Here is a 21,574-nt window from a genome sequence, read left to right on the forward strand (position 1 = left end):
GATATGAATATTCTTGAACTCTCCCTAGATTTATACATAAGAATGATTCCTTTATATCTTTGAATTGAATTCACATATTATAATACCCATGAAATTTTATGCACATAAGAGTACATAAAACTCCTGTTATATATGTGATACATGAATTATATTCCTTTCGCTATTATCTAAAATATTGCAACCTATGTTATTCTCATAGTACCTAGATTAAATGCTTAATTAATAAATTTCATGGTTATGTATATAATTAATATTTCATAATTTGCATAAGAAAATTTACATTTATCTATTTTTTTTTTTTTTTTTTACTTATATAGGTAAAAAAATGGAATAGATAAGTTTGTTCCACTTATTTACAAAAGTTATATTTTTACAAATAAGTTTATTTACTTTTTTATTATATTTACGTTTATGTTTTTATCACTATTTCAGGATATATGTAATTTTTAAAGGTATAATTTTATTAGGTTTTAAAATTATACTCATTATATAAATTTATTTATTGAAGTATACATACGTTTTACACGTTAATTAGGATAACGTTTCTGAGAAAGAGAAGAAACAGAATAGACGTAATAGTAGTTTTGTTAAATATAAATATTAATATCGTTATAATTTATACTTAATAGAAATATTGTTTTTTGTATATTTTAATTTTTTCGAATAATTTATTTAAATTGCTTGAAAAAACGATTAAAACTTAGTATTACCCCTTTTGTGTTATAAACAAAAACATTATATTATATTCTTTAAGTATATACAATTATATGAACTTAATTATTGTTTTATTTGTTTTTCTTTCTATATTACTCTATCTCAAAGCAGTTTTATTTTATATTTAATTTTTTATATGTTATTGTCTATATTCATTCTATTCCATATATTCCACAAAAATATACAATATTAATGTACAATCAAATGAATATGAGATTATATATACATACCACGTATCATATTTTTCTTTTTATTATCGTTAATATTACTCGGTTAACTAAATGTATATTCGTGAAAATTTATTACTTGTGCGTTCCACATAAGAATAATAACTAGGAGTAAAAAAAGATTAAGAAAATATGAAATGTTAATTAAATAATTATATAAAGGACAATTCAGATAGAGTAATAAATAGGATTAATTGAATATCTAATTTTTCCATTACAACTATTTATTACTAGCAATTAATTTTGTTGTAACTTACAATCTAAGCATGATAAGAAATTTTACTAATGAATAATATTCGTAATATAAAAAAACAATAAATATATAATGTTTCATAATATAATTCTGTTATTTCAATTCAACTTATGTGGTGTTATCTAAAACACATATTTAACCTAATGTGTATGTATAATAACTAAAAAATAAATTAAACTATATGGAAATAAATATATAGGCAGAAAACGTGTAATTTTAAGACGAATTCAAAACTGAATAGCATATAGTGTATCATTAGAATGTATTATTCATTTGAATAATTTTATTTTATTATCATTTCCACGAAACGTACAAACAATTCAAAACGAATACATTGAATAACATAAACACTTAAAAGTATATTTATAGAAAAAAAAAGTACTTCGTTTAACATATAATATTATGCTTCGTACATGTTGAATGCAAAATAAGAATAAATTTAATTGATTTTTATTCCTAATTAATAAATAACCCTTTATCTATTTCTATTACTTTTTCTTTTTTTTTTTTAAAGTTATTATATATTCAACTCCTATAAAATAACTTCCATTTATTTATTAATTATACATAAAAGTAAAACTCTATATTATAAACAAAAATAACAAAAAAATTAATTTTAAATTTTAAATTATTATCACAAAAATATGTTAATTTCATATTAATTTTATTTATCGTTAGGAATTAATATATTTCTATTTTACTCATTAAATAATTCTCAATTAACTTAGATCTTAACATTTAAAAAATATACATTTTTTAAATTTTTACTGTTTAATTCATTTAATAATATATCTTCAACATGTCTTCTAATAATAAATATTACATATTTATTCACTTATTCTTTATTATTCAAATTGAAAAGTTCGAATTAAAAGATTATTATTGCACTTCAATTAATTTATTTTATATAAAATGTTGTAACCATATTCATTTATATTTTATCCCAAAAAATACAAATTCTAAATTTTTAATCTTTTTTCAGCTCATCAACTTAGTATATACTCCTTAATGCTTCTGTATAAATAAATATATATTAATTTTTTTTTAATATATAAATAATGCATCATCTTAATAATCTTCTCATATATTATAAATCATTATGAAACCTTCATAATCATGCTTTATAAGATCATTATGCTTTTAAAACTATTTTTAATGATGTATAATTATTAAATTAATAGATGAACATATATAAATATATAAAACAAAAATATATCATATATTATAATTTTTACAATTTCTAATATATATAATTCTAAGTAAATAATACGAATTTAAAATAAATACAATAGAACAAATAAAAATATATAATAATTATATTTGTATGTTTTATCTTACATTGAAATATGAATTAATTGTTAAAGATAAAAATACATTTCACTACTATATAAATTCAGAATATGATATTTTTTTAATATAGATGCATAAACAAAAAAAACATAAAATAATATAAAAAAGTACATAATGTTCAAATAAGCAATTACAATTTTTATACTTTATATATATTCATTTTTTTCTTTTAGTAAATTTGATTACTTCAAGTGCAAATTTTTTATGTATCTTAATACTGCTTCCCAAAAACATTTTATAACATATACGCAATTATAACAAATTGAATCACATCAAATAATTAAAAAAACGAATTTCTCGATATTACTAATTAATATATATTCGTTTTACATCATGAAATCATGCTAAACATCCAACTGTATCGTAAAAATTATCATTATTTTAATTTTTTATGCATAGAGAAACCTAACATACAAATAAAAATATAACAAACGAGAAATTTTTGTTTCATAAATATATTTTTTTAAGGTATATTAATTACAAGAAAATATGTTATATATTTATATTTTAAAATTAAACTTTTATTTGCTTCGTAATATAACTATAAAGTGAAAAATACTTCTACAACTACAAACCCAAATGTTATTCTTTTAGAGAAAGGATCGTCTATTAATATGCTACATCTTCCTTTAATGTTTCTTTAAATGTATTTTCATTCTTGATTCTAATAGAGCAGTCAATATCCAATTCTATCATTAGTTTTTCTTTCAATCTCCTATATACTACATACCGACATTTAAATTTAGACAAAGGATGTTATAGGATATACTTTTTTGCTCATTTAAAATATTTTGGAGTCAACAGAGTAATTTTTCGATAAATAATATGTACAACATTTTCCCATTTGTGTTCCATATATAGATTCTAAAAATTTAAAGTACTTATAACACTCTTCTTTTTGTTTCTTACAAAAAAATGAATTTTGGTAATATGAGCATATATTTTATAATAGTTATAGAAGTAATTTTCTTTCTTTGAATAATCAAAATAAAATATACAATCTCTGCATGTTATACCATTATATTCCTTAATAATTATTATATTAAGTTCAGATATATTATCTTAGTCCAAAATTTCATTCCATGTAATATAAAATTTATTCATTATTTGATTACATATCCAATATGTAATATGAGCGCAGTTACTATAGTGATACGTTACTTTGTTTTTCATTGTTCATAATAAAATTAAAATTATTGCAAAATGACTATTCTCTTCTGTAATTTGGGGCCTCTATTTTTTGAGTGTTTTACATTAATCATCATTTCATATTACACTGGAATTTTTATAAAATCCGCTGTGCTTTCGATTTGTATTTAACACTTAAAATATCCTCCTAAAAATGAATTATTGAAAAAAAATTATATAAATGTTTAAACTTCTATTTTCTAATAATATTCACTTATCTTAATTACAAATAAAATAGTAAAATAAGAATTTATTAATGATTTTAATAAATATACAACATTTACCAAAACACTCTCTTCTGAAGAAGCCATTCTATCATCAGATATATCGGTAAAATAACATAATGATTACCCTTAATATACAAATACCAATATATATAGAATACTAGTTCACAACATCGCCTTATATTATGTTACTTTATATTAAGTATGAAAAGTAATTATATATATATTAGCGAAAATCATACTTTAACAAAAATTTTTGAATTATATATTTATACTTTTATCACTACGAATATAAAATTAACATTTTTATATGTAAAAAATATAATATGAACTTTAGTTATACATCCCCCATTATGCAATATAATTTTATTCTGTAATATATTATCTTGTATATTTCAATTTTATAATAAAACTTAACTCTAAAGGGTTACATAGAATAACAAAATATAACTGATTTGAATATATTTAAAGCTCAGTTTATATTAATATTCTTATTTAATTATCCTATTTTACTTGGAAATATTCATATAATTAATTTTTCTTTATTACAAATAACTTGGGTTAAAAGTATAAATACTTATATATTATTATATTTACTTCTTTCAGTAGTTAAACTAGTGCATAATTAATTTCATTACCTCTACATTAAGATGTATTAGTAATTTTAAATTTTATGATTTGAATGAATAATTTTATATATTATTAAATATAATAAGTGATTTATAAATTCTATTTGAAAAAAAAAAAAAAAATTTATAATTATTCAATAAAAAAATATGTTGCTTATTATATAATTAAAAAAATTATATAAGATTTCCTCTTTGTCATTATTTCGGAAAATAAAAATTTTACTTTTCTTTTTATTACATAAGTAATCATGAAATATATATGCTTCATAATATAACTTTTCTCATACATATATACATATATAAGATTAGTTTGTGTTTTAATTTATTTGGAATAAAATTATTTTAAAGAATATAAAAAATCCACTATTTTAAAAAGATTAAGATAGGGATACAAAATACTTATGTACATTATCTGACTTAAAAAAAAATAATTTGAAATTATATTCAATATATAACTCATTTAATATCAAGATATATAAATAGTACAAAAATATTTTTTCATCATTTAAATATATACTAAAATAATAATAAAACTTACTTTTTTTATACAGCATAATTTATTTATATCCAATATTATTGCATTTATTTAGACTTTACTCAGTAATAATTCACTAAAGTTACAATAATAAATATTGAAAAAAAGAAAAGAATTTTTATACATTTACGCACTTATTTTTATAAACACATTTTAAAATAGATTATATTCAATTATGGATCATTAATATCATTTTACATACTACAATGTGGCATTATTATATATTATTCCTAATAATATAATTAATGTACTACATATTTTATCCAAACAATATTATATTCTGGATATAATAAAATAAAAATTAAATAAAATTTTTAAAATGTCCTTATGAATAAATTCTATTTCTAATGCAAAATTACTGCTATAAAAAAATATTATGGCATTTTATTTTTTTTTTGGATAATATCAATATTGATATAATTAGAATAATTTTTGTATTAATATATATAATATTTATTATGAAAAAATAATTATATAATAATGAGGGAACTTATATACTTAAAATAATAAATTCAATCCATTTCTCCATTGTTAAATCTAACGTACTAATTATAGTAACATTTCTTATAACATTTATTCATGATCTTAAGAATGTACAATATATCCTTTATATTATTTATTAAATTCAATTAACTAAAAAAAATAGTTATTAGCAATATCAATATTTACTTTAGTAAACTAATTTTATTGATAATATTTAAATTATTTTATGATATGATAATGTATCTCAAAAAAAAATCAATAAAAATGTAATACAAAAGATGTATTATTAAAATTATAATAAATATTTAAATGAGAAATAAAATATAATAATATCCTTTAAAATATAGAAAAACGGGGAAACCATACTTATATAATAAAATGGAAAAGTGTTTTTTAAATGGAGAAATCGTTATTTGTAAAAACTTTCACGTATAAATTTTTTATCCTAATTAAATCCATTTATTTTGAAAGAGTCCCAATCAAACATAATTTATATTGTCACATTCATATGAATAAAAGTTTTTGTAATATATATATATATATGTTCACAATTTTGATAAAAAAATTTATATAATACAATAAATTATAGAACATTTTCTGTAGAATAATTTTATAAATATATCTCCAAACAACAAAAACAAATAATTATTCACAATAAAGTAAATATAATTCTTCCGAAATTTCAAGCAAGAAATATATTAGATAATTAAAATATATAGATACTTATTTCCAATAAAATATAATTTATGCACATTAAAAAAAGTATAAAAAACAAATTATTATTTTATGCAACATTATAATATAATTGTATATTACTTCTATAATATAATATTTTGTAAAATCATATTTCTTTAAAAAATATTTCAATTTACATTTAACACATTACACTTATTTTTCTATATAATATTTTTTAAACTAAAAAGTTTTATCGTTGTCATTATAATAGTACTACAATTTTTTAGTCCTGAACTATAATTTATCGATAATTATTAGTAACAAATATTTATATGCCTTCCAAAATACTGTGGAATCTTACATAATAATAGAATGAAAATTTTGTTGTTAATTTTTATACATAGTTTACTGAAACCATATAATAATGATATTATCTTTTATTTGTTTTATCCTAAAATAAAATGGAAAAATTAACTGAAGAATTGTTGGTATATTTTTATATTTATGAAAAAAAAATATGAAACTATATAATAAATAATTTATATTACTAAAATGCAGTAAAAAACTATTCATTAAAAGTAAAATTTAATTTTATATAATTCATTATTTCTTCTTAATATACAGAATAAAATTTTAGAAGGATCACGATCAAGTATTATATATAATATATTAAATCAAAGTGTCACTGGTAATCAATACGATACAATATGTAAAGAATTAAATGAAAATGAAAGTGACAGTGATAATCCAACAGGAAGTTATAATCTCTGCAAACAAATTGCAAGGAACGCTCAGTATTTATCATATAAGATAAGTGAATCGGGATATAAGAATTATTGTTTACATTATACATATTGGGTATATTATAAAATAAAAAAAATTTTAGAGAGCAGCTCGGAAAGTAATAAATCAGAACTTCTTACTAAATTTTTGGAAGTAAACAATACTTTTTATAAGCATTATAATTTATATAACTGCCTTTACGCAATTAAAGGAAACTCTATAGAAGGATTAAACGATAAGGTAGATGAAAAACATTTGTTCGATTATTTCAAAAACTACGATTATATAAAAAAATATGATACTTGTAATAAAGTTAATTTCAGTGATTATAAAAACTATCTAAATCATACAAATGAACTATACAAAAAGCATAAAACTGAAAAGAAATGCTGTGAAGATCCATTCTGGCCCGATTGTCCAGATTATTTTTATTGTCAAAATGAGTTCGATCCTAATACGCTCTTACAAGCATTAAACTCTAACGAAAGTGATAAATGTAAAAACTTAAAAAAATTAGAAAAAAATACACAATCCGGTTATCCAATGGATTCTGAGGATTCCGAAACAGATATAATAAGTTCATTTTATTTTACTAGCTGTACAGATATTAAAGGTGACAGCCCTAATAATCAAACACGTACAGGTGGAATACAAAAATGTAATGTGTTTGCGGCATCCCCTAAATCACTTAATAGTCCTTCACCGTTTACTCAACCTCCGCCTGATCATGTTACTTTTACCTTCGTCCAACAAACAATAGCTTCTGCACCTTCTGAATTACAAGAAGAGAAAACAAAATCAAGCGAAATCTCAGAACAAGTTCTATCATATCATTTAGAGCCAACAATTAAAAAACAGGTCAAAATTAATAAAAAAAAAGAAGTTTGTAAAAAACCTGGATTAGTAAATGATGCATCTGGTAGCTGCAGGGAACCAAGTGTACGAGAAACAGGAACTATTGGATTAAAATTGGATTCATATCACCCCGACAAAAAAAGAGCTATTATATCATTCATTAATAATCCTATTAATATATTCAATAACAATGTATTTCGTGGTGGTATTGCTTTTACTTTGATAGTGGGAATAATTTCAACTATTTACATTTATTATAAAGTAAATCTAAATTCTTAGTAAAATCTAAAATATATTAATTTACTATTCTTAATATGTACAATATTTTATAATTATAAAATAAATATATTCTCCATGTTTTGTATTATTCACTTTTATATTAGTTTACTCCCTTCGGAAGACGTTTTCATAAAAAGGAACCAAGGAAAAAAAGAATTGACAATTATTATGATGATCCATATATGCGTCAATTTATAATTCGCGCCCCAAAACCTCTTAAAAGGAAAGTTGGAACAGCAAGATTACATTTTTCTTATTATTCTACATGAAACCATATTTGTTTACTTTAAATAAAGAGTAAAATGATTTAGAAAAATTATATTAAAAATCTCTCTTAAGGGCATTAAACGCACAATTATGTTTAGTAAGAGAAAAAAAAAAAAGAAAATTAATGAAATACAGATAATACATAAAATAAATCTTGTTTCAGTTTACAATGTATAAATGAAGAATTATCCAGCATAGTAATTACATACATCTATATACTAAAGCTTCAATGTTAAAAAATAATTAAACATAGATAATTTGTATAATTTTACACATAATATGAAAAACATAAAAATGCATGAAAACAAGCACCACTAACAAACGTTAAGTAAATACTAAGTATCCATATAAAAAAATAAAAAAGGAAATTATATTTAAAAACTTATATAAAATAATAAATAAATATTACTAATATAAGAAGTTCTAATATATTTTAGCGAACATACAGAAAATAAAAAAATAATTATACTATATGAAACTAAACAATTAACTCCTTAAATAAAAAAGTAAAAAAATTAACAAAAAGTGTTTGCATTTATATTATCAATAAATATGAAAGACGAATAACGATAAATATAAATATTTAAATACGAAAGAAAAAAAATCTAGCTCGTTACAAGGATTACTTAAGAATATTATTCATAAATAGCTAATTTTAAGAATTATGCACGCAATAATAAAAATATTTTCGTAGTTTTATTTTTATATAGATACAATTACTTAAATTCATTATTATATATTATTATATTCTTTTCTTTTTTTATCTGTTTCTTTTCTTCTTTCCATTTATTTATGCGTTATAACAAAAATCATATGTATTTTATATAAAGTTGATATTAAATTTTACATAGATATATTGCAACTTCCTAAAAATAATAAAATGATATAAATTATGTTAACATAATTCATACGCTAATATTATTACAGTTCATTATTTTATTTAAATGAACTAAACTGTTGAGTATTACATACAACTCTTTTGTTTTGGCAGTACATACACAATTATTATAAAAAATTGCATGATATAAAATGACTTAGGTTTTAATTATCAATAATAGAAAAAAGGAAATTACTTACTTACAATACTAACCAAATCTTTCTTACTTTTATAGTTTAATAAAATATAGAATGATAGTTAATGACATATAAGATGATATATCAATATTATTTATATAATTTATGCATAAATTGATCATCTATCGCACATTAAAAAATTTATAATTTTGCTTATATTGTTATGTATAAAAAAATTATGAAGTATTTTATTAAAAAATGTATTGTCGAAAATATTTAATAAGTATTAAAGTTATGTAAATTTTTAAATTATTATATCGTTATTATGTTATATCTAAAATATTACTCATAATATGAAACTTATGAAATTTTATAAAAAAATTATATATTTAAAATATATAATAATCATCCTTTCTCTCCTCTTATACAGAATTATTTAATGTAGGTATTATTTAGATTAATTACTATGATATATAACATTATAAAAATATACATTTAAATATATATTAATTGATAAGTATAATAATATTACTTAATTATTCCATTAGATCCAATTAGTTCAAATGATGTTACTAATATTTATATATCAATTAATTTTAATATTATTAACCAATTCTATTTTTACGTTGTTATAAAGATAAAATTATTAATATTTTTTTCTTTTTACCTTTTCATAAAAATAATATTAAACTCTTTTAAAAATTTTTCTATCCATAACACAAAACTCATTAATTTTTTTTCTTTTTATATAAATTTTTTCAACATTTTTAATAATAAAAAAAAAATATAAAAAGTAACGACAGTTTTAATGTGTAATAAAATGAAATATTATAACTATACTATTTAAATGGTATAGAAATTATTAGATATATTTTTATTTTGTATTAATAAATTCTTAGACCAAATTTTTTTAACAACAAAATTATAAATAACATTTTTGTGATATCTTCTTTTATGGAATTTTAAAAAAATTTTTATATATTCTATTTACTTTTAAATTATACTTATGTTTCGTATATACAAGTTAAAATTTTTATTCTAGACATACTTTGTTAATATAGGTAAAATATATATAAAATAACTTCTAAAAAAATTTTAATACAATAATTATATAGAATACTTCTAAATAATAAAATTACACATTTATCTATATCAAATAAAGCTTTCTTATATGCGAATGTATCTATAAAGCATACATTAAAATAAAAAATATATGTATATATATTGATATATATACATTAGTAAAATATTAAAAAATTATTTCAATATTCATTATGATATTTTGAGAAAATCACGTTTTCTTTTGTATTGTTACATATTCTCCTTCTATTATGCATTTTTTACGTATTGTACTATATATATAATATTTTCAAATACAATAGTTCAAATGTACAATTTCATAAAAAATGATAAATTATGATCATATATATACCCTCCTATATCATTATTAACATATTATAAAAATAAATGAGATATCATGTAAAACATTAAAATAAAAAGAAAGAATACAACAAAAAATTTTCATATAAGTAAAAACAAAAAATTAAAAAAAAATTAAACTAATAATTCTTTAATACAATAGATCGATTAAAGAGAAATAGAACAAATTAATTTTTTGTATGCATTAACTGTTTACAAATATTTATTATCAATTAATATTTTTTTTTTTTTTTTCATCTAACTTTCTCCTTAAACGTTATCTCTTATTTACTTATTTCAAGAGAAACATTAAAATTTGACATAATTTATTCATATTATAACAGGACAACCAATAATTTTGGAATTATATTTAAATAGTTCTGTAATTTTGATTAACAACTGATATCTCTAAAATTATTATATAATAATTCATAACATATTTTATTTTACATTCCAAAATAAACATTTATATGTAGTGTTAAAAATATTTTTTCATAGGATTGTCAAATTCAGAATAAGAACCAAAGATAAATAATATCATTCTAATCTATATATTCAAATATATATATTAACATTACAGAATAATTATTTGGAGATTTTCACATATTTTGTTTTAAATATTGTAAGATAGTATTCTATTTATATGAGATTTTAGTATTATTATTTCTCCTTAAACAGTTATAATTTATACTATATTTTTTAATTATATATTTTAATTAATTCTGCTGTAGCATATACGAATAATTTTTCATATATTCATTAAGTATCCAAATATTATATAATTAAGTGATATGCCTAACTATTCATTTTATTATTATAATTTAGTCCAAACTAAATAACTTATATCCAAAAGTAGCAGTAGATACATACAGAAAAAATAATTTATATAATATAGTATACTATTTAAAATTATTCTATAGCATAATATATATTCCACATATTATTAATCATTAGGTAACTGATATATGTATAGTATTAAATGCTATGAGTATTTTATAACGTTATGTAATTTCCACAACTATAGAAACAATATAGTATATTTTATATGTTATTAATTCTCATCTCTATACATAATGTATTAAAAATAAAAAACTATTAACAAGATAATTACAATACGATAATATCGCTGTATCATACATTAGTAACTAATCTAACACAATAAAAAAGGAGCATATTTACAGTGCTAATAATGATATGCTTTATACATTATTTATTTTAGGAAAATCAAAATATTAAAAATAATTATTTATAATAATACAAGTAAAAATATTTATACGTGTATGTTTCTACGAGAAAAAGAAAAAAGGTGCCTTCCATATATTAACAATAATTTTACGCAATAAACACCATGTTATTTATTAATATTAGTTATATGTAATATGTTATTGTTAGCCATTCTACTCTCCTTCTATAAAGTGGATTTTGATTTTTTGTAAAATTATAAACTAAAATGTGATTTAATTTCAAAATATATATATCATATATCCACATTTATGATATATTTATTTATTGTAATAAAAGATATGAGCAGTGCAAATGAATATTAGTGTATTCAATTATTTAATGGAACGCATATAAAATCTTAAGTTGTTGATAGTCCCCTAATTTCTGTTAATATATATTAATTTAAAATAAAGATACAAATAAATACAAATATGCAAATTTGTATTTTTCTTACATATGGTTTTTTACGACGACTTAAATTAATAATGCTGCGTCACTACGTCAAGGGTAACTTTTATTCCTTTTTAATATCTCTAAATTTATGCATAAATTATCTCTATATGAACAAGATATGTTCATGTAACTAATACAACAATTAATGTTTAAATAATTCTTACTAATTCTTTTGAATCTATAATTGGTTAGGATATGGTTATGGTGAAGGAAATTACGTTTTCAAAAATAAACATACAAAAAAAGTAAGATATATCGTAAAGAAAACTACTTCATTAGAGAGACAGACAGAAAAAAACAAATTTAGACAAAAATGCTTATCTTTGGATAAACACCTAATTAAAGAAGAAACACCATTCATCATATACTAAACAGAGTTAGTGGGAACAAGTACTTAATCGTTTTTTACATAAATTTGACAAGCTTACCAAATATGGTGGATTCTCTATGATTTTAGGCAATAATGAACGAATTATTTTGCAGTTAAAGTATTAAGGAGATGATTTCCTTGAAGAAATAAAACATATCTAGATAAATTAAATATCTATAAAAAAGAAAATAATACATATAATTGTAATAGTGATAGTAAGTGTATAAGTACTTGTTACGATTAAAATGAGCAATTTACATAAAGAAAGAACTATTTAGAAAAAAAGTAAACCCTATGAATAATTTCAGAATAACAAATCCTAAAATTAAAATTCGATCAATAATTTCATCTTAAAGAATTGTCAAACATATAAAAAACACCTTACATACTTAATCCTCGACACTTCTATACAATATAAATCTCAACATGTAGGAGAAAATAGTCCCTCAAAAAGGAACAAAACAAAAGTAAAGATTCATTTTCATCTGCAACATATGATAAATCCCCAAGTAAAACTCAGCCAGCATCTTCTATCCATCCTAAATAGGAATAATCAATTCAACGACAAAAAGCAACCATGGAAAACTAATCTAGTCAAATTAAAGATATACATGAATAAACTCCTAAAAATTATATATGCTCTCGATACTCAGATACAATTATATTATCACATTCCAAAATGTAAAGTCCTAATTCTCAACAGATAAAAGAAACCATTATTCCTGAAACTATTTTATTATCTCCGAAAAGGCTAATTCCTAATTAAAATTTTAAACCTTCTACGATCCCTAACATTATAGGTACAATAAATGTTAATAAATATTTATATTTTTTTAATAACTACAATGTATAACATGTATATTTAAAATAAAATTACAGATACAGCATGAAACTCACAAAACAAATACATATCATCTATATTAATTAAATTCATAGCTATTATTTTATTTTCCCCTTTTTATTAAAGTAAAATAAAAATTATGTACAAAATATAAATTAATCATTTGAATACTACAATAATTTATTGTGTAAAACTTTTTTTTTTTATATTATAGTATGCTTTTATAGGAACGTTTAAAAAAAAAAAAAAGATAAATAGAAGTGCAATTTCTCAAAATAATACAACCCTTACATTCTGACAAAAATATTGAGCGTATAGAACAATATCACTTAAAATGTCCAACATAGAATGATGAAGATATCATAAAAAGTATGAAAAAAATACAAACTTATCAAAGAAAAAGAAAGACAGGTTCAAAACTATTATTGATGCACACATAGGAGTATTAGAACAATGCAGAAATGAAGAATGGCTATCCAACAAAGCTAAATCTTCTAAATTAGTCTTGGAAGATTTTATAAAAGAGAAACATACAACCTAATATAAGTAATGATTAACAAATAATGGAAAATATTAAAACCAGCAATAACATTAAAACACAAAAAATTCTATGGAATAAATAAATAAAAAAGCATAGAAATCTTTCTGACAAATTAAAAAAAGAAGAATGGTTTAAAAATTTGAAAAATGGAAGTGAAAATGAACAGGACTACTCAAAAAAAATGAAGAATTAAAAAAAATATTGTCAAATGAAAATAAAAAAATTTTATTTTTTGAAAGGTCCAAAGTACATGGAAACAGTGAAAATCATAAAAGTTTATAATTATAGGAAAATATCTTGAACAATACTAATCTAAAGGATTAATGGGAGAATATCAGAATATGTTATATGATTATGAAAATGAAGAAACCAAAGATAAAGTATTACCAATAATTAAGGAAGAAATGAAACACGAAGAAAGCAATAAAGAATTATATAAATAAATAAAAAAATTTTATTAACACAACTGTGTATTCTCGTACTTACTTTGGTATTAGAAAAATTCAAAAAAAAAAAGTATATGGGGAATAAAGAATCATAGTTCGATCTCTACATAAATGAATACAAGACAGATGAAAATTCAGCTAGAAACATAGAAATTACAAAAAAAAAAATAAATGTAACGAACAACATCGTTTTAGAAAGTAGGAAAAATAAGGAAATTCATGATTGTATAGATTAAAAGTACTTTAGACAAAAGATAGAAAATTGGACATGAGAAGAAAATACGTATTAAAATTCCATAGATAGTGCGAATAAAGTAGACAAGTTTAAATAATTAATGAAAAAATACATTCTATAAAATGATAAGGACACATATTAAAAGTATATTTTAACTATATTCAAGTTATAGCATATAATGGTAGTGAAAAAGATATATTAAATTTTCTGATATCTGAAAGGAACACAGAAAGGATAAATATGAAGTAATTCATAATATAAAAGAGTAAAGAGAAAATAAAAAATAAAATATGAAATGCAGTTATTTAATAAATATACCAGTAATCTATATTTTTTTCTCTTAGAATACCATTTAAAAATTTTATATTAATTCTTGATTCAATGAAAATAAGAAAATGTTAATGAGAATATTATTACCCTAAATAAGAATGCCCTTAATTATACATATATATATATATATATATATATATATATATATATATAATATGTTGGTTTTTTTTCGTTTTTCTTAAGTAATTAATTGTTTAAAATGCCTTTACATAATTCATTATTAAAATTTTATTATTTCATAACAATATAATATTACGTTTTACTTATGCGGAATTAATATTTTATATTTTTAATAATAATAACATTTTTAATGCAGTTTCCAAAAAAAAAAATTATTACATTTTTTGATAATTTGTTTTTTCATATTAAGCCATAATCTAACATATTATGTCTAATAACACTTTTTAATATGCATGATCTAATATTATATTTAATGAATTTATTTTTAACATAATATGTAATTAGTAAAAATAAATATGTTTTTTTTTATAAATAAGATGTACTATAAAATGTACATATCATAAATAATATAATTATCCAAAGTTATAATACACTTAATAACATCATGTTATTCTCCTTATTTTATATAAATTACATTTATAAAAATATATATAGAGAGATAGGGTTATGTCTTCCTGGTATATCTTCCTTATGTTACATATGAATAATATATTCTTTCCTATATTTATTTGTGAAATCTAAAATGAATGATTAAAATTTTTCTGAGTATTTGGTAAATATAGTCGTTATTATTAAATGAACTGTAAAAGATAACTATAAAAATGGAAATAGCTTTAATAAGTATGGTTAAATATATATAAATATATATATAATATTTTTTTTTAATTGTAAAGTATTATAACTTGAAAACAGAATAGTTATTTATATATATATTATATTGTATATTATTATTCTGTAATATTCTGTTTAAGTTGATAAAATATTTAAGAATTAAGAAGTTAAATATAGTTATATTAATATTTCTTATTCTTATGTTTCGACCAAATAAATTTAAAAATTTCAGAATAGATTACTTTTTTTCTTTTACGTTGTTTTATTTTATTTTATGTAATATAATTATATGGGAGAAAAGAATAATCTTAAACTACTTTTTATATTTAAATATTTTTATTACATAAAAAATTAGACAAAACTTAAATGATTTTTCTTTGGAATTTTAAAAAAACAAATTTTAAAACAAATTCACACATAATATTTAAAATAGAAAAATAAAGCACAATGCTATTATTCTTTCAAGTTGTCTATTACAGCTATTTTATCTATGTAATAAATTATACACCATTTTTTTTATACACATTTTACAAATTAGTTGAATTCATGATGATCAGTAATTTCGTTATATCTAAAATATATTTCTAATAGAGTCCTTTCTTATATTATGAAGATTATATATATTAGCCATATATGATAATTAATATATGTAGTTATTAATGTACATATTGGAATCTGTCAAATACTAAACCAAAGGTTATACATTTCTACTTATAGTAATTTTTTAATACCTTAATATTATGTTTTTTAAAAATAACGTCTTTGCGTATACATTGATCGCAACATCCCACGAGTAATAATATTTTAAAACATAAATTATTAATATTATTATTATATATATTTATTATTTTAAGGAATTACTTTCCATAAATTTTTAGCACATTAATGTTTAAATAATTATTAATTTTTTATTACTATTATATTCAAAATTCATTATAAATAAAAATGTTCATTAATTTAAATAATTTTTTATAAATTTAATATATCATTTCATAATATATAAATATACTTAATGAACAACGTAGCTTTCTTAATCTATCTTTCATCATCATTAACTATTTATAACATAAGACGCAAAATAAACACCCTTATATAATATTTTTAAAAAAAAAACTCATATTTTTATATTATTAGCACGTAAAAACAACCAATAAAATTACACAGAACTGCGCTTAAAAATATAACTGTATTTCAAATGTCTAACAATTTTTCGTTTTAAAATTTTACAAAAAATATTTACTCTTAGTAAATAATTTTACTGTTTTTAAAAAATTAAACCCATTTTCGAACTTTAATATGTATATAATGTATAAACTAGAACGGTAAATAAAAATAATAATTTATAATTTATTTTAAATATAATAAATGTAAAGAACATATTTTGTCATTTTTACTATATATTACACTGAAAGAAAATATAATAAACCTAGAATCTGTATACAGATTTTCAAGATGTATAACTAAATCATAGTGTAAGGATGTAATGTGAAAAAAGTTTAATAACACTTATGTACTATATTGTAAAAATAAAATACATAATTATATCTAATAATACTTTATTACTCATAATTTTGATTCATCCTTTTTAGTTATTATTTTTATTGATTGCCATATATATCTTATTGATTCTATTTTTTTTCGTCCTGTTATATATGCATTTTATTATTCTATATAATGTAAGACTAATAATTGCACCATAAAGCATAAATAATGTTTCAATTAATATCAATTATATAATACTTTATAAAATTTTTAACATATATAAATTTATTATTTTCTATAATTTTTTATTAATTTTTATTAATTTTTTTTTTTTTTTGGATATTTTCTTATTTTCTTTGCAAAAAAATTAAACAAAAAAATTCCACTCGATCAAATCTATATTTTTAATATTATTTTATATATTGTATTATTAAAATTCTTTAATTAATAATGAAACTAAACGCCGAGACATTGTAATTAAAATTATGTTTTATATTATTAAAAAACATAAAAATTTAATTTATCTTATACAATATAATAATAAAAGTGAATTCAAATAATAATATTTTATTATTAACAGACCATTAAACATTTTTGAATACAATATATAAATATGTTATTGAATAAACTACTTGTGCAATAAATTAATTCTATTGAATTATAATTACTACATATTTATTTTTGCTCTAATTATAATGTTTACTGCAAAATATTTAAAAAAGTATTTTCTTATGTAAGACTTTACACTATTTCAATATTCTTTTTATTTTTTTTTTAATTGTAATAGAAAAATTTAGAATATTTTTCAAAAGGCCAATTTATATTTAGTATGCTGTGTAATTTTTTTGTATTTTTTTAATTTTAATAATTAAACGAACCTCTATATTAATGTGTACATAATATAAAAAATTATTTGTTTGGAAATAAATTATACACAATTTGCTTAGTTGAAATTAATATGTAATATGTTTTTTAAGGTCTTTTTAAAACCTATTCTATTTATTTTATTTTAATTAATAATATTAAATAGAAAAATTACTATAATATTTAATACATTTTATCTATTATTGCATTTGAATATATATTATAACTATAATAAAATATATAAAAATAAGAATTTTAGTATTTTGAAGAGGAGGAAAACAATGAAAAAAAAGTGCAATAAATTTTCTATTTAATATTAAGGAGAAAATTATATTTCAGAATTTTAATTATCACATTAAATTTAGTATTTATAAATAAATTCCAAATGATTACAAATACAAATAAAATTTTTTTTTTTATAAAAATTTTCTCATTTTCCCTATTAATATGGGTATTCCAGGATATATATGAGGTAGAATCATTATTACATTTAATAATTTCCATACATTCTTTGTAATCGTATATTTTCATTTTAAAACTAATATTTTATTCATACGGAAATGAGCATATATTTATAAATATTAAACATTTACTAAAATTTTTAGATAAATATCTCAAGAAAATCATGGAATAAGAAAATCTACATAAATAATACCTTAGATATAGGGGTAAACAGATTATTATGTGCAAAAGCGTATTTAAATTCCAAAAACAGACGCCTTCATAGAAGAGTGAACTTTCCTTACAATATTATAAAATGTGTTGATTCATCCAAATATGTGGATGAGATTTTAAATTCTTATGATTCATCAATACCTACTGAATATTTTGAAAGATTATATAAAGAATTAAAAAGTAAATCACGTCGGACGAGAGAATATGAATAAAAAGTACAAGAAATAATAACATATATATATAAACTTTTAGATCATTTAATTGCAAAATATGAAAAAAAAGCAAAAAAAGGGTCACGCACTAATCGTGAAAAGTATCAAAAATATTTCGATATTGTATCTAGCTATAAAACTGAATGTATGCTTTTGCTTACTGTTCCAGACTTAGCAAAAGAAAAAATTTCATATAAATATAATGCATTTTTGGATTCTGCATATGATGAAGCAGTATTCTATGAATTATTTTTACATGCAAAATCTGTTATGGATTCACATAATAAAACTCAGAATAATACTGGAAAGGATAACTAGCCCATATAAGTATAACAAGTTTTATGAACTTCTATTAGGTTTATACAAAAAAATTATTTTTTTAAATATTTAAATTTAGAGAATTTATTTTAATGTAGATGATATTTTATGTATTTAATAGTACGTAAAAGAACTCCTATTATATAAGTGATACATGAGTTACCGTATTTTCAGTATTTATCGAAATAAATCCATTTAGTGTTATAGTTAAATCACATCGTTTAAATAGTTTATTTATTCTTTATGTGTTTATTCATGTAATTAATTTTCAAATATTCTATCAGAAAATATAAATTTAAAAATTTTGCGCTTTCTTCTTATATTTTAATTTTTATATGTAAGAAAATTGCCCATGTGTGATTTGCTTATATTTTAAAAATTATATTTTTACTAATTGTTTTATTAACTTTCTTATAGCATTTTTGTTTATGTTTTCATTTATATTTAAACATGTATTGTAAATTTTTAAAGTTAAGACATTATTAAGTTTTAAAATTATTCTCTTTATATGAATATATTTGTCTAATTCACATACATGGACATTACATGTAAATTAATATAAAATTGTTGAAAAAAAAAATATGCTCAATATTGAAGTATTATAATTAAACATAAAGATTAATTTTATAATAATTTTTACTTAATAGAAGTATAGTATAAGAGTAAATTTTAATTTTTTCATATTTTTTATTTTAATCACGGAAAGATGATTATAGAAGAGAATTACAACTTTTATATTATAAACAAGTACATCATCCCATGTTCATTTACTAATCATTTTTGGATGAACATATTTTTTATTATATTTAATTTTTTTTTTTACCAATTATTTTATTCTAATTACGTTATAATTTTTCATATTATATATTTTGTTAAATCTTAATATGTAAGTTCCTTCTTATCTGTATGTCACACATAATATATAATATTAATGTAGAAAAAAGTTATTTGAGTTCTATATATATATATATATATATATATTTTTTTATATTAAATAACATATTTTTCTTATTATTCTTATTAATTATTATACGATTCTAAAATTTAATATAATTAAGGAAATTATATTTCAGCCTTCAACATTAGAATAATTATTAAAAATATATAATGTGAAAGAAAATAATAAAGAACATATTAAACGTCTATATGGAACTTATTAAAGAACTATATAAGTAGTGTAATACATATGTAATATTCCAGATGTAATTTTCCCCTTTCACCATCTTACAAGTGATAGCTAATTTCGTTTGGGATTATATTCTAGCTCTACATAAAAAAATTTAGCAAAGTATAATGTTTATAAAATAATAAAAAAAGCTTAATTGTATAAATTTTTTCTATAATGTAATTCTACTGTGCCCATTTACCCCCCATTTTCGTTATGTTAAACTTATATTTCATATTCTGCAGATATATGATTGTTAAATATTAATTTTAATTATATCTATATTAATTTATAAAAATAAATTATGCAATACTATAATTAATCAAAAAAAGAATAACATATCTCGCACAAGTTAAAAGTATTATTTTAATTGTTATTAAAACACTAATTGATGATAATCATACATTCCTTAAATATTTGGGATATCTACATGTAATTAATTACTACTAAATAATGTTTGATAGTCATATTTTTATATGAAAATTTTGTCATCTTATTAAGTATTATTCATCTCTTAGGTTAGATATAAATAATCACAAATTTTGATATATTCTTATCAAAGTGATGTATATCCGTACGTCTTTTATTCCATACAAATAGTAGTTATCTTTTTGTATACTGTTCTAATTTTTTAAAGATTATAATCCTTGTATGAATAACAATACACATGAAATTATATATTACATTTCATTATTTATAATACTTTATTTAATATTCGTATATATATGAAC

The 21,574-nt window shown here is 19.3% G+C and overlaps 2 protein-coding genes across 2 annotated transcripts; both read left to right on the top strand.

The window, feature by feature from the left end:
* Window positions 1-6,739: 6,739 nt before the first annotated feature.
* MKS88_003492 (PIR protein) lies at window positions 6,740-8,464 on the top strand (the record flags this gene model as incomplete). The annotated part of the gene is made up of 3 exons (XM_067216587.1): window positions 6,740-6,766; window positions 6,903-8,177; window positions 8,300-8,464. 3 exons carry the CDS (start codon window positions 6,740-6,742, stop codon window positions 8,462-8,464), a joined length of 1,467 nt encoding a protein of 488 aa, XP_067072307.1.
* Window positions 8,465-18,858: 10,394 nt separating this feature from the next.
* Window positions 18,859-19,678, top strand: MKS88_003493 (uncharacterized protein; the record flags this gene model as incomplete). The annotated part of the gene is made up of 3 exons (XM_067216588.1): window positions 18,859-18,945; window positions 19,079-19,328; window positions 19,530-19,678. 3 exons carry the CDS (start codon window positions 18,859-18,861, stop codon window positions 19,676-19,678), a joined length of 486 nt encoding a protein of 161 aa, XP_067072308.1.
* Between the last annotated feature and the right edge of the window lie 1,896 nt (window positions 19,679-21,574).

The sequence above is a fragment of the Plasmodium brasilianum genome, chromosome 11 (genome assembly GCF_023973825.1).
Source record: "Plasmodium brasilianum strain Bolivian I chromosome 11, whole genome shotgun sequence".
NCBI classification, from domain to species: Eukaryota; Apicomplexa; class Aconoidasida; order Haemosporida; family Plasmodiidae; genus Plasmodium; species Plasmodium brasilianum.